Genomic DNA, 23,809 nt, shown 5'->3' with positions numbered 1-23,809 from the left:
TCCATGTCTTGTGAGAGGTTTTTAAAGAGCTTTTTTTAAGTAAAGCTGATTCCCCCCATTTTTAATTCCGAGAATTTATTTCATCCATCTTTCATATTGGCCTCTTGGCCAGTAGCGTGGTGAAAGCAACAACTAGTCTGAAGGCAGACTAGGCTTAAAAGGAATTCTAAACAGAGCTGTTAAAGGGTTTGGGGTGGTTAATATATTAATATATTAAAGACTGTAAGTCCTAGACAGGACCAGAATGTACTCTATGAATAATCTTACATTGCGTCAAGTTGTGCCTGACGCATATAGAAATAGAAACTTCCTGTTTTAGTCAGGAAGCACATTAACACATGAAAGCAAAGAGCACATGTCAAACTATTTCATGGCATCTGTAACATTGCTTTCAAATATAAAATTATGATTTTTATTATAACTTTATTAAAAATAAAGATGTTTAATTTATGATGTTTAATTTATGCTGCTTAACACTGCGACCTTGTAAGAGTGTAATAATGGCTTACTAATGGCCAGTCAAGAGTGAAACTTCCTGCTTTAGCAGGAGGCTAAAAGTCTATGCGTCACAGCGAGAGGTCATGACCTTCTCTTTTCCATTGATCAGAGTAATGACTCCACTGTCATTTTTTAATATATCCTGTTGACATTGCTGCTAATAGGAAAATATAAGTGACTCAGGAAGCATGCATGACTTCTGTTAATTTATTCCAACTTCCTGTTTTAGATGTGGACATTTCAAATAATTTAGGTGAGAGTTCTAAATCATAAAATGGAGATGATCTATCACTTGATGCAGCATTTCCCCCCCTTCCTGCCATTGTTTAGTGTGGAATCATGGAAAGTTTTAACTGGTAAATTTCTGAGTAAATGTTTGAGAATTAATGGCAAAATAAACTCTAGAGGACATTCAATCACCCTGACATTAATTTGGGGATTTGTGATAATGCATATCACAATATAAAAATATATTATGAATTTTAGTGTTAGGTGCGATTTTAATAAATTCTGTTCAGTTTGTTAGTTAATTATTAATGAACGAATTAATTCCTTTTTTTAATCAATTAGGAGCACATATATATAATGATACTGTTACTGATGTCTCTATTAAATAGATATTTTCCTCAATTACAGTGTAATTGAAAGCCATTATTTTTTTTTACATTTCATTAACTTTAAATTTAATTGAACCTAAAGCCATCTTCACATAAACAGATAAATATGAAATTCAGCTGTGCCTTCAAAGTCACCTTGAAATCAAAATTTGTGTTCACCGTTCTAACTGTCCATATTTTTTGAGAAACCGGGCTGCTACTTTTTACCATACAAGCAGATCCTCATCCTGTATATATGTGTGTGTGTGTGTGTGTGTGTGTGTGTGTGTGTGTGTGTGTGTGTGTGTGTGTGTGTGTGTGTGTGTGTATGTATATTTTTATATATATATATAAAATAAACATTTCCGTACTTAAATCACATCACCTTCACGCGTCCACAGCGCCACCTTGTGCATTCAGTAATGGATTTAGTTGAGAAATGGGAAATATGTTTCATTGTTCCCTACTCTAAGGTACAAATATTATTCGTACAAGAGACTATTTGGTGTGTTACCTTTGCACATTGCTAGTCTTGATAGTTTGTGTGTTTGCAGCACTCTACGTTCTCCATCGTCACCCATTCAGGAGGAGGATGAAGAAAAACTGTCAGAGATGTCTGATGCACAAGCTCACATGCTGCTTTCCAGCAGTCCCGCCCCCACTGAGGTCAGCAGCAACACCCATATACATTTTCCACACGGCCTGCCTGATGGGTTTGTGCGCCTTTCTGATGTTTTGCACTGTCTTTGTATTTTTAGGGTACGGCTGGGGAGGATGCCCCTGATTCACTGTCTCCTGAAGATGGTGAGTAACTCCACTTTTATCACGGTCTGATTGGAAATATCAAAATAACACAAATGCTTTTGCTTCATATTAGTGCTGGGCAGTATACCAGTTCATGCCAAATACTGGTGTTTATTTTCGTTATGATATTCATTTTTATTATACCGCAATACTGGTGTATGCTGGGTAACGTGACGCACCGACACTGAGAGGGGTCCTTTTTCGCTGTTGCACTTGTAGTGAGAGCACAGCTGAGATCACATTACAGCGGAGAATTCAAGCAACACGCAGCACGCACTTATTTAATCATGATTCTTAAAATTAAAATTAATCATGTCTTCTTAAAACTAAATTGTTGGCATCCTTCTGTCTCTAGAGACAATGGAGTCTGCACCTGAGTATTTACTTAGTTGTGGAGCAGCAGAGCCGTTTGTGGCTGAATAAGCCGATGCGTGAGCTGCAGCTCCTGCCGCACTTGCTGCAAGTGTAGTCCGTGGTGGGTACTATGGGGGGAGCAGTGGTAGGCTGGGTTCTTTGCTGTTTGCGGCTCTTCCTTTCCTCGCGCTGGATCTCTCTTTTCTCCTCAGCCTGCTTGACGCCAGTTATAACATTTGCACGACAAGTAGAGCGGTCAGAAGTTGCTGTTTCGAGATCTGCTGGGTTGATGTTGCATGACTTCAGATCCCTCTTACAGACATCCTTGTAGCGCAGGGCGGGTCGACCGGTTGGCCGTGTACCGGTGGTGAGCTCGCCATAGAGGATGTACTTTGGAATGCGGCCATCGTCCATTCTGTATACGTGTCCGAGCCAGCGCAGGCGCCTCTTGGATAGGGTGGCGAACATACTTAACATGCCTGCCTGGGCCAAAGCGTCTGCGTTGGAGACGCGATCCTGCCAGGTGATGCCGAGGAGTCGCCTGAGGTTGCGCATGTGGAAAGCATTCAGTCTTCGTTCTTGGTACGTGTATAGGCTCCAAGCCTCACTGCCGTACAGAAGGGTGCTCAGCACGCACGCTTGGTACACCTTCATCTTTGTGTTGAAGGTCAGCATGGGGTTGTCCCACACACGCTTCCCTAGCCGGGCCATGGTGGTTGCTGCTTTGCCTATCCTCACGTTAAGTTTGACATCCAGCGATAGGTTGCTGGAGATTGTAGAGCCGAGGTATGTGAACTTGTCCACCACCTCCAGGGTGTGATCGCCGATGGTAAATATGGGAGTGGTGCTGACATCCTGACCCATGATGTTGGTCTTCTTGAGGCTGATGGTGAGGCCAAACTCTGTGCATGCCTCCGCGAAGAGGGTGATGATTCGCTGAAGGGTGGCTTCCGTGTGAGCAGTGAGGGCGGCGTCATCCGCAAAAGGCATCTCCCGAATGAGGACCTTGTGCACCTTGGTCTTCGCTCTGAGGCGGGCAAGGTTGAATAGGTTCCCGTCGGTTCGTGTGTGAAGCTGAATGCGTAGCGCAGGAGCAGAGAGAAGAATATGCCGAAAAGTGTCGGGGCCAGAACACACCCCTGTTTCACACCGCTCTTTATTGGGAAGGGGTCTGATGATGCTCCGTCGTACTGAACAGTGCCAGACATTTCATGGAATGACTCGACAATCTTCAGAAGCTTGGGGGGGCATCTAATCTTGTGGAGGAGGGCAAAGAGGCCAGACCGGCTGACCAAGTCAAATGCCTTGGTCAGGTCGATGATGGCAAGGTACAGGGGACGTTGCTGTTCGCGGCACTTTTCCTGCAGCTGCCTGAGGGAGAACACCATGTCGATGGTTGAACGCTTGGCCCGGAACCCACACTGTGACTCGGGATACACACGGTCAGAAAGTACCTGTAGGCGATTGAGGACAACCCTGGCGAAGGCCTTTCCCACGATGCTGAGGAGAGAGATCCCACGATAGTTGTTACAGTCACTGCTGTCGCCCTTGTTCTTGTAGAGCGTGACGATCCTCACATCCCGCATGTCTTGGGGTATCATTCCCTCTTCCCAGCACTATAGCAAAAGCTCATGGAGATGTCGAATGAGGGAGCTCTCTTTTGGGGCCTTCACAACCTCTGGTGGGATTCCGTCACTGCCTGGTGCTTTCCCGCAGGACAGCGAGTCAATGGCCTTACTGAGCTCTTCCATGGTGGGTGGCGAGTCGAGTCCTTCCATGGTGGGCAGTGGGGTGGTGTTCTCCATGGCTGTGTCAGTGACGACATGCTCTCTATAGTACAGTTCCCCGTAGTGCTCAACCCATCTCTCCATCTGCTCGCCACGGTCCTTGATGATGTCGCCGGAGGTGGACTTGAGGGGTGCGATCTTGATAACACTTGGTCCAAGTGCTTTCTTCATTCCAAAAGTAACTGCTTTTATTCTTTCTGTGTTAAACTGACGTGTGCCATTTGTTCAGAGACTAGTGCTATTATTGGTTTTTGTATCCGCACAGCATAATTTAGTGGGGCCTTGCAAACCTGTATTAGCCTCGCTCTGCCCTCCTATGTACTTCCACTCAATTTTCATTTTCCTTCAGTACTTCGTCTGGGATTGCGGTGTATTCTTAGGTTTTCTCCGAACAAATTTTTACCGGTCCAATCAGCGAACAGAAGGAGTGGCTGAAAACCATGACGTTGATGTTGTGCGCTAATTTGAGTTGTATTTCAGTAATGAGTTGTATTTGAGTTGTATTTCAGGCCATGATATTGTGGTCCTCCTCCCCAACAGGGGGAATTAGGGAAAAGTTTGATTTTCCAGCTCGCTTTATTAGTGGTTGAAGGAGTTTGCTGAAGCCTTATTCGGACAGTAATTGTTTCTCGTGGGGTCGGAAGGTATTGCCATCAATCGGGCTAGTCAGTTATTTTATTGCCATCAGTTTCCCACCACCCGCGTTAAAATCCCCGGCCGAGTTACCTACTGCTTTTGACAAACACCCCAAGGTCGTGTGGTGATGTAAGCTGTCCGAATCCACATATCTGAGTTTTCAAGAATATATCACTTCAAAATTCACTCTTTATAATCTTTTTTTGACCACTGCAGAGCACCATACGGTTGTTCTCTGCTGTTATTTGGATGCATTTCTAGACATGTATTTCTTTAAAATGCTGGCAAGTATTTACAAGAGCAATATATTTCATCACCGCTCAAACAAATTAAAATAAAAGCATGTAAACATTTGAATTGGTCTGTTATTTATAGCAGCATTTATCATACCAAGCATATGACATTTTATTTACAGAATACAAGAGAGATTTGTTCCCGATCACAAAACTCTCCTCCACCGTGGCTTGAATAAATCACAATTCGAATGTGAGTTTTAGGTTTTGTCACCGAGGTGGCCTGCACATTTATTTTAAAAAATGTATTTTATTTTATTATGTATTTATTTGAGCAAAAATACAGTAGGTTGGACCATGCTGGCCAATAACCGATTAATCAACCGATAGTAAAAAAATAACTAAATAACAACAAACAACACATAAAATATTGCTGGAATTTAATACAAAGTGATGAACCATGAAAGTAATCCTATTCAAAATATAAGACAACCCCCCTTTTTCAAGATGTACCTTTTGTAAAAAGGCTTTTTGAAGATCAAATATGGGCTTGTATGTATAACATTTCTTAAGCATTGATTTAAGCATTGACTTAAGTGTCAAACAATTCTTAGTAAAAAGTAGGACTTGTCTTAGTTTAGGAGACTTTTAGGAGCTAAAAACAACTTTCAGTCAAATCTAAGATTCTTAAGTGCTGACTGAGGAGGTATTTGAGTGTTGCAAACTAAGGACTACAATGAAATCAATGCAAAATGTTCGCCCTCAACCACTGAATCAGCCAATAGTGAGCCTGCAAGGGTGAAGTCACAGCAACATGACACCAATCATTTTATGTAATCATAGAACAAGCATTTAATTAAGACACTGAAACTGATGCAAAATGATCCTGAATTAGTATTGATGCTGTGGGATCCTTTTCTATTGCTACTTCTCATTTACAGTTGGAGCAATGATGTGAACACGAGTTCCATCAGCAAAGCTCAAAATCCCTATATTCAAGTCTTGCTTTTGCCGCATGGTTTAAATGTTAGTTTGGAAGTCAATAAACTGCCATAAAGCAGTGACCAAAAGTGATCTTCACCCTTTATTGAAATATTATTAAAATGTGTTAAAGATTTTGTAAGAATGTTTCGTAGTCGTGTTTGGAATCAGTAGTTTTATTTGTGATAAAAACAATGAAACATGCCAATTGTACAGACATAATTTTCCAGGCGGTCATACAAGAAATCCTGAACTAGTGTTGTCACGATACCAAAATTATGACTTCGATACGATACCAGACTAAAATACCTCGATACCGATACTAAATCCATACCACAGTAAAAAACAAGCAAAAACAGATAATATGAATAATATGACAACATCACTTATTGTTTTATTTTTGTTACTAAAAATTGTTCCTGCCCTGGTTTTTGACCATTCCCTCCTCTTAATGCTATAATAACTGCATGCCAGTGTGAAGATCCTCACAGAGATCACATTATCAATCATCTTATCATTCACTAACCTTTCACTTCTCAACAGGTTGGGATGAACAAAATCTTATTTTATGATTCGAGTAATTTAATATTTTTTAAGATGTAATCTTATAATTATAATATAGATTTTTAGTTGTATCTTGTTTTTAAAAATAAGCAAAAAATGCAAATTACAAACAATATGACAAAAACAGTGCTTTATTTTTCAGCTTCATTAGGTCTATTTAACAGTAGCAAGTAATGAAAGAAATTAAATAATCAAATATAAAACTGCTTACTTAGTCTTCACTCTATAATTTAACTATACACTGATTCTTAATAAATATATTTTAGTTATTTAGCCAAACGTGGTGGTTTTCTATTTTTTATTGTTTGCTTAACATTAATCACAGAATATTAGGTCTAGCTTTAGACCTGCACGGATCTAATTACCTCAGTTGTAGGCTACACATTCACTAAAGACATATCCGACTCTATTTACCTTTATACTCGCCAGACCGTGCATTTTTACATATTTTTGACTATTCAAACCCAAATAATAAGCTGCGAAAGAACTGAAGGGCGATCGCATGTTTGTTGTCTGAAAGGCGTGCACGCGCGCTTCAGGTCAAAGTATGGCAGCACGAGCACGTCCCGCGCCGCACTTTTTCTTCTCATGCGCGCATATTTATGTTGCTTTCTATATCATGCGTATATATTTAACTCTTCTACTTCCAATGTTTATTGAAAGGCTAAAGCAGAGCTCTGCACACACGTCCTGATACCTGCTGTCACACATCCACGCACAGAAATGCAGCTCATAGGCGCTGTCCTCCTTAAAGTATCGGTACTAATAAAAGTCCATATCGTACCGTTTGTAATAGCAGGGTATCGCAATACTTTTCTAGTACCGGTATATCGTGCAACACTATCATGAACACATGCAAAAACAAGGGAGGACCAATTAAATATTAATAACTGATTATGTTGCAGTCAATGCATGCTTTTTTTCCCTGTGAGCTTTTTTGTTTTTTCTAAAACATGTAGCTGTAGTCTGCCTTTTTTTTAAAATTTTTTATAGATAAATATCTTCACTAAGTTTATTGTTTTGTTCTTCCCTCATGTTTTAAAATGTATAACAGGGCTCCATCCTGTGACTAAACCGGTTTGAATTAATATTAAAATATTAATTTGCGATTGATATTTTTGCCAAAATTGAGATTGCCACTGGCGACCATATAAATGTACATTACGATTAAAATATGCATGTTCTCTGATGAGTAGCTCATTCCATCGCATCGTTTGTTTTGTTGCCGTAATGAAATGAGACAACATGCAGCAAAGTTGCAGTGGAAAAAAAACTCACCTCAGGGAGTTTGAGCGCCAAAATACGAACCGAGACCGCGAGGATCAGCTTTCTGTTTCAGAAACGTGTCACAATGAAAATATCAGGCCTTTTCAAAGCCATCAGCTCTATCGAACAATGCTGAGGGCTGTGCCAACATGAGAGAGAGATAGAAATGACAGAGACCTGTCAATGAATGAACATCAAAGTACTGTAAACGTGCAGAAAGGCAGTGTCTATTTCATGCACACAATGTGAATAAACTACAACAGATACATGTGTCAGGTTTGTGGACACGAACAAGTCATTAACAAATCTTGTTTTTAATTCATACTGATGTATTCTTATTTCAATATCTTTTCATCTTTGATGTTTTCTGTTACTGCCTGATGTTCACATTATTTGTAGTGCAGCCATCCATAATTGCAGGAAGATTTGTACTCAACTATCAATGTTAATATGTCACTTTCAGTATTTGTTAATTTAAGTAAACGATTAACAAATTTCCAGCTTTTAAAATGGTTGATTTTTATCATGAAAAACAAGCAATAAATGTAATTTTGGCGCTTTTTAATGTGGCCTGAAAGATCGCCCACTCAATATTTTGACCTTGGAAAGAGCTTATGTAAAACAGCATTGTCAAATTTACCTCAGAAAAGACATTCAATGCTCATAAACTCAGTCCGCTAGAAAAATAACTATAAAAAGGGGCACCTTGCTAAATATATGCGCTCCCGTATTCCTTATACTTTTACTTAACCTGTTCTACATAAAGATTGGAAGAAGCCAAAAAATGAAATCCCACACTGACTATATAATTGCATGTGAAGAGCTGAATTTTACCAGATTTATCCTCTCAGATATTACTAATTACAAAAAAATTTATAGGTGTGTGCAAGACATGCTGTTTGAAGAATGCATTAGGAGGGGGCTAAAGTGGCCAGGTGATGGATGAAAATGCAATAAAATTAAAATTAAAAGGAGGGCAGATGTGACAACACATGACAAAATTAAAACACATTTATTATTTAAAGGAACACGCCAACTTTTTGGGACTTTGGTTTATTAAGTGTATCCCCCAGAGTTAGATAAGTCCATATATATCATTCTCATCTCCGTGCATCCCATAACTCAGTCTGACACGCACTCCCGCTAGTCTAGCTTAGCACAAAGACTGGAGGTATATGGCTTCAGCTAGCCTATACTGCTCAAAAAGTGACAAAATAACACCAACATTTTCCTATCTACATGTTGCAATGTGTATAGTCACAGCGTGTACAAATAACAAGGTTACATGAGACACAGCTATCTTATATACATACTGTGGACTATATTCTCAGAAGGCGCTGTTACTCAAAATAAACAGGACGTTTATAGTTCGTACTACTTTATTCAGTGCACGGCAAAGTTTTTACACAACTTCCATCACCGTCACCTGCACGCAGATACAACACCCTGCTCATGCCCCAACCTACCGGCACACCGTGCCGTATTCAACAGTGTAGAAGCACATTTACCGTAATGAACAGTGTAGAGGGGAGATAACATGTTAACAATCTCCCTATACTTTAAACAAACAAACAAAACAAAAAAAATTGATATATAAACCATATATAACAAAGTCAATAGTTACCACAAATAAAACAGTTGTTGCACATAAAACTGCAAGTGTTCAGTCTTTTCGAATGTAACCCTTTTTTAAACTAAGTATCCACAGTCCTTAGCAGAGCACTTTCAATAGCACCACCGTCCTTCACTGAGTGCTTTCAATAACAACAGAGCAGACGGTCCCTTCTTGGTAAGACAATCAGCGAGTTGAGTTTTTGTGTCTGACCAGAGTACCTTCTTTATTCTTTTATTCTGTATGAGCTCTTTTATACTGCTTATTTCCAGTCGAAGTCGTTTCTCAGTGACCTGTTTTGTTGACTTAAGAGCATCAAACAGAGAGTGATTATCCGTAACACAGATCAAGGGGGGAGTATTGAGCTCAGCATTTCCAGTTGTGAGCTCAGAAAAGAGGGTAGCCAGAAAAACAGCATTATCTATTCCATCCGATAGGGCTAGTGTCTCCCCTGCCAGAGTACTCCTTACCACACGTCGAATTCTCTTAGATTGCCAACAGAGAGGAGAGAACTTCCCTCCTTCTCCCATGAGACCAATCAATGTTCCCCCTTGTGTGCCCCCATCAGGGAGATTTCCAAGGGAAGCATCACTGAAAAACAATCAGGTTGAGAGCATCATTGTTTCCCAAATGCTGAAACTTGAGAGTCACCTTTTCAGATTTAATCTTTCTAATGACCTTATTTGTCTCATGAATAGACTGGACTGTAGCATCTTTTATGTTTGACGCTAAGCTGCTTGCATCAAACATAATGTCTGGTCTGGTTTGTTTTGCAACCCACAGTATCTGTCCTATTTTTGACCTAAGCTGCTCTTTTTCTGTCTTATTAAGAGAGGCATCTCTCTGCACAGCACATGCTGCTTGCAGGCGAATAGGCTGTAGGTTTTCAATGTATATATGCTGATGTACATGAACTACATCGTTAATAGTGACAAAGTCCATTCCCACATAGCAGAAATTTTCATGTTCTTCACGTCCAACATGGAACGCAGACTTTAGTATAGGGATTACATCTGTTGAGAAATTTTCTGAGCCTGCCCAAAGAAAATCATCAACATGACATGCGAGAACTCCAGTAACCTTGCGCTGCTCGTCCAACCAATAAAACACTGCTGGATCTACTTGAGACATTCTTCCACCTGTACTCAGCATGATTTCTTTTACTTTGTTGTACCAGTATAGCGATGCATCTGCAAGACCATAAACACACTTGTTTAGTTTCCACAGAATATCTTCCTTTCCAGCTTCAGGAGGAGGTCGGACGTAGATTTCTCTGGACAACTGCATACCTTTTAAGAAAGCAGATTTGATGTCCATAGAATGGACATGCCACTTATTTTGACAGATTACTGCTAATAATAGCCTCAGAGAGTCGGAAGCACATGTTGGGGAGTCTTTCTGCAGCTCGTGGATATTAAGCTCTTCAAAACCTCTGGCTACAAATCGTGCTTTAGGCACAATGCCATTGGGAGTTTCTTTGAGACTACAGACCCATCTGGTAGAGACACACTTTTGACCTGCATCATCAACTTCCTCAAAAACATTGTTTTTGCTCCAATTCATAATTTCCTCCTGTTTGGCTGCATCAAATGAAATGTCTTTTGTTATGAGTACATCAGTCTCCCTATCAGTTGATTCAATGTTGAGATTATCAACACATGACAAATCCACTGGCTCCTTTTGTCCATCACTGCCATCAGGTTCAATATGTTGCAAATTAAACCAGTTTTTGTATTTTCCTGAGGCTTTGCCTGCTCTGCCTAGAACCTTGGCTCTCTGTAGACTACTACCATCCTGTTTCATGAATGTTACAATCTGTCCTGTCTTTAACTTTACACCAGCAGAAAAGACGGTGTCACCACAAGCATTGTGATCGGTTTCAGTTTGTGTCATACTAGGATGAACCACTTCTCCTGTATTCACCTCATTGTCGCTGATGTTTTCCTGTTCACTGTCTGTGTTTTCTTCACCATCTGAGCTTTCTGCTCCATTGTTTAAGTTGAATTTTTCACTTGCTGTCTCACTGTTGTCTTGCACAGGTTGTTTATCCGGTAATTCCTGATCATGTGTGTTTATTTTGCAGAGCCTGGATTGATGTACTCTAACTAGAGTCCCCCCATGTCTTACAAATACAACAGCTCCATCTTGACCAATAACTACCCCTGGTCCCTTCCACTCAGGACAGTCTACTCTTTTGTAAAATACCTTGTCTCCTGTCACATACATGTCATCTGTGGGCCTGAGCTGTTTGCGTAGCGCCCTTCTTATCCGCTCAGAAGACTCTGCTTCAGTAAATGCTTTCCTAGAAGCATGTAACGCAGAAATGTGTTCTCCAACTCTAGTACTCATGGTAGTGCCCTCTAGAGCAGGTAGTCTGTCAACTAATACAGAAGGAAGGTTTGGATTCTGTCCAAACACTAGTTGATATGGACTGTAGCCATGAACGTTCAACATACTGTTCTTGGCCATGAGGGCCCAGTCAAGGGCAGTATGCCAGTCACATCCATTTTCTCGTTTGACCTTCTGGATTATTTCAGTGAGCGTTTGATTATGTCTTTCAAGTAGCCCGTTGCTCCAGGGACTGTATCCTGCTGTTGTTTTTGTCTCAATGTTAAAGTTTTCAGCCATGTCTCTGATTTCTTCATTGTTGAATTCTCCACCATTGTCACTGTACAGCCTCTGGGGGGCGCCATGGACACTTATCCAAGTGTGAATGAAGGAGTTGACAATTTCAGATGACTTCTTTGTTTTAACAATGTTTCCAGCACTGAAACGTGTAAAGTGGTCGATAATGTGAAGATACCACACACCTGGCTCCAACTCGTGCAGATCCACTGCCACAGTCTCATTATATTCTGAAGCTATGGGTAGCCCCACTGCAGGTTTTGGCTTCGTCTTTTTGAACTTTTGGCATATTTCACAGTCGGATACTATTTGTTGTAAAATAGTAAAGCATTCTTTGTCGTTGTTTCCTGAACTGTGAATGAGTCTCTGTAGCCTGTCTGCTGACGCATGACCAAACTGTTTGTGGAGCTTCAGAAGGACTTTGCGTTTCTCATCTGGAGGCATATTTTCTGTCACTGTTAGGACTATGTCAGCTTGACCTTTTTTAGAATCTTTGTCTCTGATATCAACACAGTAATGTCCAGAACTAGTAAATTCAAGAGGAATGGATTGCTTGAACATCACTGCGCTGTCCTTTTCCATGTCCAACATGGTCCCTGCCTTCTTCAGGGATGTTTTACTCAGCAGAAGTGGAATGTCAACCTTGACAACTTCAGTTTCAATCTGGCATTTCGTCAGTCCTATTTTAGCTGGCAGTTTCACATTTTTTGTGGAATATACCAAATTCCCATCTCCAAATCGAAATGGTCTGCAACTGGGAGTTTCTGTTTGCATCAACTGGCTCAATTGATCTTGGGTGAGGTCATCAATATAGCTTTCCAGCCATTTCTCCCCACACACAGTACGCGTACAAGCAGTGTCAATAATCGCTGATCCCAATGATTCAGTTATAAATATCTCTGCATCTGAGATGGCTGCCTTTGTAAACAATGTAATGTTACATTCCTCTACATTTGCATCTTCAGTTACTCTTACTTGTTCAGTTTTTTTGTGGGGACAGTCTTTTGCCCAATGAAATGTACACTGGCAAATAGCACATCTGGATCTCTTACCGAACTTATCCAGTGGATTAGTCCCTGGTAATGGCTGCTTTAGTTGTCCACTTTGGAAAGTTGTGCTCCGTCTTGTCCTGCCTTGTGGTCTTTGTTCTGTGAAAAACGCTACGTCCTGGTTCACTTGTATTCCGTTCAGCGAGCCTGTCGATTTCCCTCCGAAAATCCTTTTTAGAGCAGACTTCATGGAGGACAACGTCAACTCGGTGCAGGCCGTCAATGCCAGCTGTCTGCTTTTATCGTCGAGACAGGCCGTGTCTAACAGCTTAAACGGCAGTACAGCATCAGGAAGCGTCATACTATACTTTTTTATCCGGTTGTAACGCTGTTCGAAGTCAATTATGTAGTCCTCCATTGAAACTGAACTATTCTTCGTTATGCCATCAAAATATGTATAGGCTTCATACGCGCGATCTTTTTCCTCTTTAAGAAACACGTCGTCCAGCTTTGCAATCAACTTTGCCATACCGTCATCACTGTCCAAATCTTCCGCAGGTATTTCCATCGCTGTTTCACGGGCTCTCCCTTCAAGCCCCAAAGCGACAGCAAGGGCTTGCTTCTTTTTATCGAGATCGGTAACCGCGTCCAGATATTAACTTCATTCTTCCAACACTCGTAGGGCCTGGCTTCATCAAACTTCGGCGGAACTTTATAACTAGCTGCCATCTTTTAACCATCCTCTGCTACCATGTTACTCAAAATAAACAGGACGTTTATAGTTCGTACTACTTTATTCAGTGCACGGCAAAGTTTTTACACAACTTCCATCACCGTCACCTGCACGCAGATACAACACCCTGCTCATGCCCCAACCTACCGGCACACCGTGCCGTATTCAACAGTGTAGAAGCACATTTACCGTAATGAACAGTGTAGAGGGGAGATAACATGTTAACAGGCGCAGCACTGCTCCACTTCTGCGGAGTGCGGAGTGATTTGCTCGCAGCACATGAGAAGCCCCGCGTTGAGAAGCAGAGAGTTTGTTCAGAGTTGGAATAATTGCTAGATAGTTTACAATCATGGGTGTTCGCTGTATTGTGAAGGCCCGCGACAATAAACAGGGGAGACCAGGTAATACAATGATATTCCATAGAATTCCAACCCAAAACACTGACCTGATGAATCGATGGCTACTTGCTCTGGATATAGACCCAAACACACCTGTAGCCATCATCAAGTGCTATCGGGTTTGCTCTGAACATTTCACAGAGGATGACTATTTCGAAAAAAAAAAACATGAAACGTGTGCTGAAGGATACGGCCATCCCATGGATAATATAGACAGGACAAAGCAGATCACCCGCGGCTGCGGTAAGTGTTCCGTTATGTTTTTTAGATGCGTAAGTTAGCCTACTGTAACAGAGTCGTTAGCTAGATCTAATAACGTTTATGACACTGTTACATGAATAGGGTGGTCACTTCTGTATTGGACTTTTTCCTGTGCTCCATGTATCCCCTGTAATGTTAGTATTGTGTTGTCATGAACGCGCTCTGTCACGGTAACAAATGAGCGGTGCTAGAGGGAATTCTCTGGACTGTAGCATTTACCTTGCTAATGAAATGAGGGGGGATTGTCAGTTTTAATTCAGGCAGTTCAATTTTTGTCTGGGTTCATTGTCTAAAAAAAGCATATTTTTTTATTTATTATTATATAACGTTATATAAAAAATCACTTACTTGGTGGACAGCTGTCCATTAGGTTCACTTGGTATGGGGCGTTTCTTCCAGTTGATTCTTCCAGTTGAAAAAAAATCAACAACTGCCGGGTATATTAGGGACATTTCCACACATATTGTGTTCGTTCTGATTCTCCCCTCAACCTCAGTCTGATCGGCGTTTTGTCTATTTGCTTCCAAAGTTTGTAACTCCTCGTCTGTGTATTCTGGCTCAAAAAGATATGGTTCCAGGTTTTGGTTTAATGCCAAGTAAAAATCCTCTGACAATTCCTCAAAATCAGCCATGATCAACAGTCACGTTCGTCACTAGCTACAGTCACGCTGGTTTTGATTACGGAAGGAACACCGCGGGGCTTCTCATGTGCTGCGAGCAAATCACTCCGCACTCCGCAGAAGTGGAGCAGTGCTGCGCCTTCTGAGAATATAGTCCACAGTATGTATATGTTTATAAGATAGCTGTGTCTCATGTAACCTTGTTATTTGTACACGCTGTGACTATACACATTGCAACATGTAAATAGGAAAATGTTGGCGTTATTTTGTCACTTTTTGAGCAGTATAGGCTAGCTGAAGCCATATACCTCCAGTCTTTGTGCTAAGCTAGGCTAGCAGGAGTGCGTGTCAGACTGAGTTATGGGATGCACGGAGATGAGAATGATATATATGGACTTATCTAACTCTGGGGGATACACTTGATAAGCCAAAGTCCCAAAAAGTTGGCGTGTTCCTTTAATGGCACTTAAATTAATTTGTCTCTTAATAGTTTTTTTTTTTTCCAATTGGAGCCAATGGCTCCTTATTTTTTTGGCTGTAGCCCTGTATAAGTATAAAAGTATTGTTCTCATATTTTTATGTTTTATACAAACTTGTAGGGTCTTTTTTTCCTGTTGTTAAAATATGTAATTTGTAATATGTAATATTTCTGCAGTCAGAGCATTGATTTGTAGAATGAGAGAAGTTATTCTTTTTGTAACTGACCTAGTAAGAAATGTAATGTCTTGACAATCAATCTTTTATAATTTGATCAATTCTTGTTATCATTTACTCCAGTACATTGTTTTCGTTGGAAAGTGTGTCTCCTCGTCTCTGCTGCCGCCATATTGTTTCTCTTAACTACATTAGGATTCCTCCCCAGCTGAGACCTTAACACTTAGGAACCTTAAGTCAAAGAATAAGAGTAAAATTGGAAAAAAGGAAATATTTCTACCTGAAGTCAGAGGCAGTCATATTGTTCCAGCAATCAGTTATTGGTGCCGTTTAATCTGCAAAACCTTGGTCGAAAAATCTTTCGGTCACTTTGATTGCATATTTTGGGTGAATATAACAGATACTGATTAAGAATCCAGTAACTGCTAGTATTTGTATTTAATATCATAGACACAAACATTTTCACCAACAATAGAAGAATTTGTGCATTTATTGCTTTTATTTCTGTTATTTGTGAATCTATACAGAGGATGGACTGAATTTGGAGGAAGAGGCCATGAATGACTGTAGCAGCGAGCACAGCAGCTTTACCAAAACTGAAAGTGACCCACCTGGAGACCTGTCCCTCCCTGGTGAGTGCATCCGGACACAAGAACCTACTCTGCACACTCTGAGTGTGCGGTTTACAGAAACGTTATAGTTTCTCGAGTGTGCGTGCACTCATTTATCAACACCGTTCGACCTTGCTCTTTTGCGAGTTGACGAACGCTCTGTCTCTCGGTCATTCAGCTTATCTAACCTGTGTGCCATTTATTCTTCGACTTCCTTCCCCTGCCTTCCTGTCTTCTCTCGTGGCCTTGCTCTGGGCAGCTCTAGGTCCTGATTCCTGCTCTATTGGTATGGAAGAGTAACTGGTATGTAGGCTTCTGTGTTCTTCTCTCAGCTGTTCCTTCATGTTCTTGTTCTCAGTGCCATGCAAACTTATGCGGTGTAATTGATCAGATTGTTGCTCATTATAATTTACATTTTTATTAAACTTTGGCATGTTACTTTTTATTTACGTAACACCGTACTTAACCCTGTGGTTCCCAACACTGGTCATGGAGTACCTCAGCTCAGCACATTTTTGGGTCCTTTTAGACAACACAGTTTTCAACTAAAAATTTAACTTTTTATACATTTTGGGGGCCTGAAAAAGCACATTTTTGAAAACATGTTTCAAAATAGTATTTTTGAAAAAGATACTGTTATTTTCTCAATTTGAACTACAGAAATAGGATTTTGAGAAAATGTTGAGGAATGTACATGGGTTTTACATAGGGCTACACGTTTTCAAGTTTTTCATTAACCGTTAACCGAGGCCCTTAGCGGTTAATACTCGGTTAACCATAGTGTGCGTCAGGGTTATTTTTAGCTTATTAATTTGATGACCACCATCTCCGTAGTGAACGCGCCTATATAGAGAAATGCACATCATGGATTACTTAATCAGAGAGTAGCCTATTTCTTTTCGTTTTAAATTGTTAAAAGACATTTCAAGTTTCTTAAGATCTATTTCATGTCTGCGAGGCGTACGCTGAGTTTCGTTAAATTAGGATGAGATGTGCTCCAGTTCACGAGCAATGCGAGTGGCCGCGAGGGCGCCTGCCTGATTAGGGCATGTAACGTTAGTAAAATATGCAGCTGAGAACGATTCACACAGCGTTTGACTCGAGCGGCTGAGCCTCTCCCGGCAGAGAGTTCAAGCATCTGTAAATGGTAAATGGACTGCATTTATATAGCGCTTTCAACAGACCCTATGTCCATCCAAAGCGCTTTACACGCTGCCATGCAAGACGCCATCCAGCTCGTCGGGAGCAGTTTGGGGTTTGGTGTCTTGCTCATGGACACCTCGACACTTGGTCAGGTGGAACCGGGGATCGAACCACCAACCTTCCGGTTTGTAGACAACCTACATGAACCACTGAACCACAGCCGCCCCAATTTAGTTGTAATCTGTGGACTCGTCGCTTCAGCTCTGGCCATCTTGCTTTCAGTCCGCGATTAGCTTTTTTGTTTTCTTCATTACAGTTAAAGTAACCTCTGCTTTTCGCTAGTCCCTCACAAGTTTCTCACTTCAAACTTTCTTTCTTCTGCTCCGTTCTGCACAGCGCGCGCGGCTCGCGCTCTGCTTCTGCCCTGATGCGACTTTTAGTCCAGTGCGACGTATGTTATTTTCCTCTTCATGACGCATATTTTGACTGATGCGACTCATACTCCGGAGCAACTTTTTAGCCTGAAAAATGCGGTAAGCACTGCATTGCAATACTTGCATTTTGCCCCATCACTCATTTTTAAAGTGCTCCGACGCTTTCTTTGCCCGCTTCATTGCCCACTTAGAAAGTGGTCATGACTTCTTCTTGTGGATATTTCAAATGTCTGGGTGCGCTCTGGCGGTCTCTAGGGGTGCAAACATATATTACAACTAAATTCAAGGCACGTCATTGACGCCTCTTAACCAAGCAAAATGTTTCACTCGATTACGCAATTTTTAACGGTTAATCGGTCAATCGGTTAACCATGGACACCCCTAGTTTTACATGTTCAGTCAATAAGAGTGTGACATTTCTTTACAAAGTGACATCTCCAACTACTGGCCTAACAGCATAGTATAGAAATTAAGTTTTTTTTTTTTTTGCATATCCATGTGAACGGGGATCGTTTTGGCACCTATACAAGGAAACACACAAAGGAAAAAAAAAGTTTCCTTTTTGAATTAATTGTTGATGTTTAAATGTACCCATAGATGTCTCCTTAATCAAACACACCTGATTCAAACCAAGATTAGTGTATAAGATAATAGAGACATCCAAAATGTTGAGTGTTCAGTACTCCAGGACCAGGCTTGGGAACCATTTTTAATGAAATACAATTTTTTTTAAACTGCAGTGTCTGTCGTTTGTGTAGGATTGTCTGGCTCAACTGAAAGTCTGAACACTCAGAGTACCTGCTGCTCCAGCCAGCCGCTCCTCGGTCCCTCAAGCCATTTTCACATGGACGAACTGGAATTTTAACCATGCAGACCCATCTCCTCTGCAGTCAATGTACAGCCCGACATTAACTTCCCTTTAATGTTCCTACATTGAAGTTTGATGCAGTCATAATCCAAAACCCAACTTTAAACGCGATTTAAGACTTAAGATTCAGTCCACTGGCTGAGGTTGATGACTTTTGTTCTGGTGGTCTGTCATATTTCATTGTACTTAATTTTTAGGGCTCTTAATTCACCCCAAAGTGATCGCCCTTGTGTATTATTGCATGTTTTATGCCTTACTTTCTTCCATAATTTACTAAAGGAGACGTTGGGCAGAATATCCCAAGCTTCTTTTATCCATACTTTAAAGTTGGATGGTGATTTGTACTACTTAATAAGCTCCAAAACGCACTGCAAAATAAAATATCATTAGTCTATACTTCATATCAAGTAGTCTGTATGACTTCTATGCTTTATGCAAGTCTTTTGAAGCCATATGATCTGTGTGATAAAGAGACCAAACTCTAAACCATCTAATAATATTCCCCTCAGTTACAAAAAAAAATGCCTTCATGGACTACTTATCAGAGTTTTGGAGCTTCACCATCCATCTTTTCATGGGAACATAATACTGGGTTAGAATGACCTGAGGGTGAATAAATGATTCCTCGGTAGAAAGAAGGTCGTTACAGATATAATTCCTGCTGATGTGTGTTAATGATTGAAAATAAAGGTTCTTTATTGGCATCTGAGGTTTAATTAAGAACCTTAGATGGTGCGTTCACACTTGGCATGTTTGGTTCACTTAAAAGAAGTGTGAGCGCTGCCATCCGAACCCTGGTGCGCAGCAAACAAGTAAGCTGAGACTGCTGAAAAAATAGGTATCGGTTCGCTTCCAAAAGAAATGAAATTTGAACGCAACACGGACCAAAGACATACACAAACCAAAAACGACATGGTGTCACAAAATGCGACCCTAAAAAGGAAATGCTCAAGCATACCTGTTTTTTTTCCCCCCTCGTAATAGGTGTAAGTTTGCCCATCACAGTAAAGGCATCAGAACCACGTCCCCTTGCAGCAGATCTTCGTTTGGGTGTGACACAGGTTTTTGACTTCTTTACACATTTTATAAGTTCTCAACTGGTCAAAATGCCACCAATATGTAGGCTACGCACATAAAACAAGCACATTTAGCCTAGCACACCGCATTGTTTTGGATTTTCCGTAAGTTCCATCACCGAATATACATCATAAAAGACAACCAGGTTGTGTACATAGCCCTATGCCTATAAGTCCGGTGTTAAAATGCCATTGTGAACGCTAAGCAAATAAGGACTCAATTTTTTGTTGTTGTTGGTCTGGACCAAATGAACCAAGCAAACAGAATTTCAAGTGTGAACACACCCTGATGTTCTTCATGTTGAGAAAAAAAAAGGTTCAAAGAAATGATTTTAAAAACTGATCACTGAAAGGTTCTTTGGGGAAACAAAAATCGTTCTTCTGTTACATCAATGCAACAACCCACCATTTATTTTTGGAACCTTAAGTATATTTAAGAGGTTGAGGGAGAACAATGCCATCTCAGTGCTTGGTTATGTGATGCTTAATTTAGAGCTTTGATGTGGACTACATAATGACATTCATTGACATACAGTGACCTGTTAAGCTTACTAGACAAAGCACATTTCCATAACTCATTTCAGGATATGTGACTAAACATAAAAGTAGTGATTACAATAAATGATTGTACTTAACTCACTAGTAAATAATACGGTAATACAACTGCATTTGAAATGTTTAATGAGAGCTTAAATGTTTTTGTGTGTGTGTGTGTGCGTGTGTGTGCTGGATGACAAGCAGTCAGAAAAGCACCTCTGAATATATTCATGAATTCAAATGTGATATTTAAAGTGATCAAATAATGTTGAAAATGGTGGACTTCTTGTCAGTTTAATGACAAAAATATTGTGTGGTCTAAACAGTGCTTTAAATGTGCTTGCTTGTTCAGCTATTTATGCTCTTTAAATCTTTAAAGACAAAAAAAGCCATGATGGATGACTTTATCTCTTTATTTGCTTCATAAATATTGTAATATGATCTTTAAATACAACATGTTTCATGTGTCGGTTCAGATATTATTGAATTACTTTAGCCTTGTGAATATTTGACAGGTTGGTTGTATTTCCTCAGAGCTGGACCTTGTATGTCTAAGTAAGGAAGGAACAGCTCAATGAACAAGTCACAAGAAGCATGTAATCTCATTGTTCTCCTCAAACATGCTGATATGCAGTGTCTTGTAGCATTATGCATAGAAGTTTACGTGCCTTTAAAAAACAAAGCAAGTGTTGCTACAGCTTTTTGCCCGTAGCTGTGCTGTTTATCTTTAAAGCTATAATTTTAGCCTTGATTAATATGCATTACATGTGGCTACTTATTTGCAATGTCCATTTTTGGAGAGCAGATGATTTTAAATTGATTTTACGTATTGCTTCTACTGAACATGAATACAAATAAACTTTGTAATGCTATGAAACATGATTTTTCATGATATCATTATCAATATTTGATCTGTTTATAACCCACTTAAGCTGCTCTGTATGTGTATTTTAAACAAAAGAAATCCTGTTCTGATTAATGGTGTTGAGTTAAATGCTTAAAGCTCTGCATGATCATATTTATGTAAGATTTATCACTGCTCTGGAATATGCATATTTTATTTTCTCAGATAATGTGCCATTTCAATTAAATATTCCGTTTTGCCTTCCTGTTCCTCACTTCTGAAAAGTGCATTTAAAGCATTATAAAAGTAATATACTTCATATTTCATACAATGTATTATGGAATATCTGTTTAAATTAAATGAGCTCTGTATCCTAAATGTAAAATTTAAACCTTTGAGAGCCTTCTGATTTTTTTTAGGCACCTATTCTAGCTAAAAATTTGTATCACAGTTGCACTTCTGATTGTGTAAACTTGCAGTTGCCCTGAAAATCATATGTAGCCTACTTCAGGGCAAATAATTTCGGAAAATATTCTTCTGCGTAGGAAATATTTTTTATGATAGTCCTAAAAGCCTACTATACTCCAGTGGTGTTGCGTACTGCTACTAAAATAAAACACATTTGGAAGCATTTAGTTAAAATGTACTTTTCTTATAGCCTACATCGTGTTGGTTATCCTATGCAGGGCCGGCTCTAGCTGTTTGGTTGCCCTAGGCGAGATGGAGTTTTGCGCCCCCCACCCCACTCCACTCACTTTTATCGTCTCTAATTCAGCACGTCTGTTTTCCTAGGCCTACCCCTAACCGAGAAGCACTTATTATTAAACACGTTCGACGCTTTATTTCCACTTTTCAAACATTTTCTCACTTTTTATTAAAAATATATGCCTTTCCAATTTGATATGTGATGGGAAAAGGGAATAGAGCGAGTGTGGCAAAAGGCAGGATCGAACTACTGATCGATCTGCATCAAATCTTGATGCCATGTGTCTTACCACTACACTACAGCCACTGTAAAGAATTAGGTGAACACAGCATATTTGTGTTTAAGGTAAATAATATGGCATATATCATTAGGCTGCTCCAGTAAAAAAAAAAAAAAAAAAACGAGAGGCCGTATTTATTTCCTTCCGACGCCCACGTAGAGAGCGTTTGTACTTTTCATAACTAACATGCATACGTTATCCATATTCATAACGAACTGGACTTTTGATATTTAAATGACATCCATGTAGGTTATTGTAGATTATTGTCAGTGAAGTTATGTTTGCAATACGTATAGTAATTATGTAGAAAACTAGCAAGTGATAGCTTAGTGACAATACTAATAATATTTATAAAATAAATATTAGTTGATAAGATTGATACTAAGTAATTTTATTTTGTTTGACAACTTATTGGCTGAGATAAGAAGACTAACCTCTATACTGGGCTTTCTTTCAATTTTCTTCCTTTCTTTTTTTCTCTTTTTCCGTCCCTGTGCATCCGCGGGGTTTAGACGTCTCATTTTTGATGAACGCGCAAGATGAACTAATAATCAATAATCACCATCAATTCAATCTAATAATCAGGTTGATAAGTAATAAAACGTGTGGCTGAGGGGGCGCCCTATGATGATCATGTTTAATGAACATTATGTTGTATTTCGCTTGTTCCGATTCTATGCTTAATGGGTAGTAATGCGCGGCACTAGAGCGCGCTCGCGCCCCTAACACAATTGTCGCCCTAGGCAACCGCCTAGCTCGCCTATAGCAAACGCCGGCCCTGATCCTATGCCCATGGGCGTAGATTACGGGGGGACGTGTCCCCCTCACTTTTAATAAAATGTATTTTCGTCCCCCGCACTTTTACTGGGTCTCACCGATCCTAGTCGACCCGCTCCGAGCGGGATTCGAACTGAGGTTACCCTGCGCGGCGGCGGTCAAGTTAACAGGGACGCTAAAGACAGCCTTCTCTAATCTCGGTTGATAGCGCGCTTCACGCGTCACGGTCAAATGTATTTACATAGAAACCAATGTGAATACATCACGATTTAAATTCAGAGACAAAAAATAATCTATGCATTACCTGCCATTTTATTCGCATCTAAATATGAGGAGGGCGCTCTCACAGAAAGTCCAAAAGTGGATTCGTAGAAATGTACTGTCACGATGGAGCTGCAGCTGAAGGAAAACAACCGTTATGAGCTGATGAGTGACGACGACAATCAGACGATTGCGACAATATATTATTTATGTGTGTTTTTCAAGCCATCTCAATGCAGCCTATTTATTGACATCTTATGAAGTATCATATGAATAATGCAGTTTTTTTAATGTTTATCTTCTGCTCACCACGGCTGCATTTATTTAATCAAAAATAGTTAAAGAGTAATATTGTGAAATATTATTACAAATTAAAACAGCCTTTTTCTAAGTGAATATGTAGTAATTTATTCCTGTGATCAAAGCTGAATTTATCATTACTCCAGTCTTCAGTGCCACATGATCCTTCACTTATCATTCTCATATGATGATTTTATAATCAAGAAACATTTATGATTATTATCTGTGTTGAAAACAGTTGTGCTGCTTAAAAATGTTGTGGAAACCATGATTCATTTTATTTTTCAGGATTCTGATGAATAGAAAGTTCAACATGGACAGCTTTTATTTGCATTTATTAAATAAATTATTATCTTTTATA

At 39.9% G+C, this 23,809-nt stretch overlaps 1 protein-coding gene across 4 annotated transcripts in view; it reads left to right on the top strand.

The window, feature by feature from the left end:
* Positions 1 to 19,866, top strand: part of mgrn1b (mahogunin, ring finger 1b) — a 29,401-nt gene extending 9,535 nt beyond the window's left edge. For 2 of the 4 annotated variants that reach the window (XM_067421077.1, XM_067421092.1), the window contains 5 exons: positions 1,649 to 1,760; positions 1,853 to 1,898; positions 16,139 to 16,243; positions 16,482 to 16,525; positions 18,558 to 19,866. In XM_067421077.1, coding sequence (XP_067277178.1) covers positions 1,649 to 1,760; positions 1,853 to 1,898; positions 16,139 to 16,243; positions 16,482 to 16,522 — 304 coding nt within the window. In that variant the 3' untranslated portion in view covers positions 16,523 to 16,525; positions 18,558 to 19,866. The remainder of the gene's footprint in view (positions 1 to 1,648; positions 1,761 to 1,852; positions 1,899 to 16,138; positions 16,244 to 16,481; positions 16,526 to 18,557) is intronic. The other 2 variants (XM_067421069.1, XM_067421085.1) reach the window with 1 other exon arrangement.
* Positions 19,867 to 23,809: the final 3,943 nt, after the last annotated feature.

The sequence above is a fragment of the Pseudorasbora parva genome, chromosome 2, assembly GCF_024679245.1.
Source record: "Pseudorasbora parva isolate DD20220531a chromosome 2, ASM2467924v1, whole genome shotgun sequence".
In the NCBI taxonomy this organism is placed as follows: Eukaryota; Metazoa; Chordata; class Actinopteri; order Cypriniformes; family Gobionidae; genus Pseudorasbora; species Pseudorasbora parva.
The sequence above is the reverse complement of the archived record's forward strand: the minus strand, read 5'-3'. Positions and strand labels throughout refer to the sequence as shown.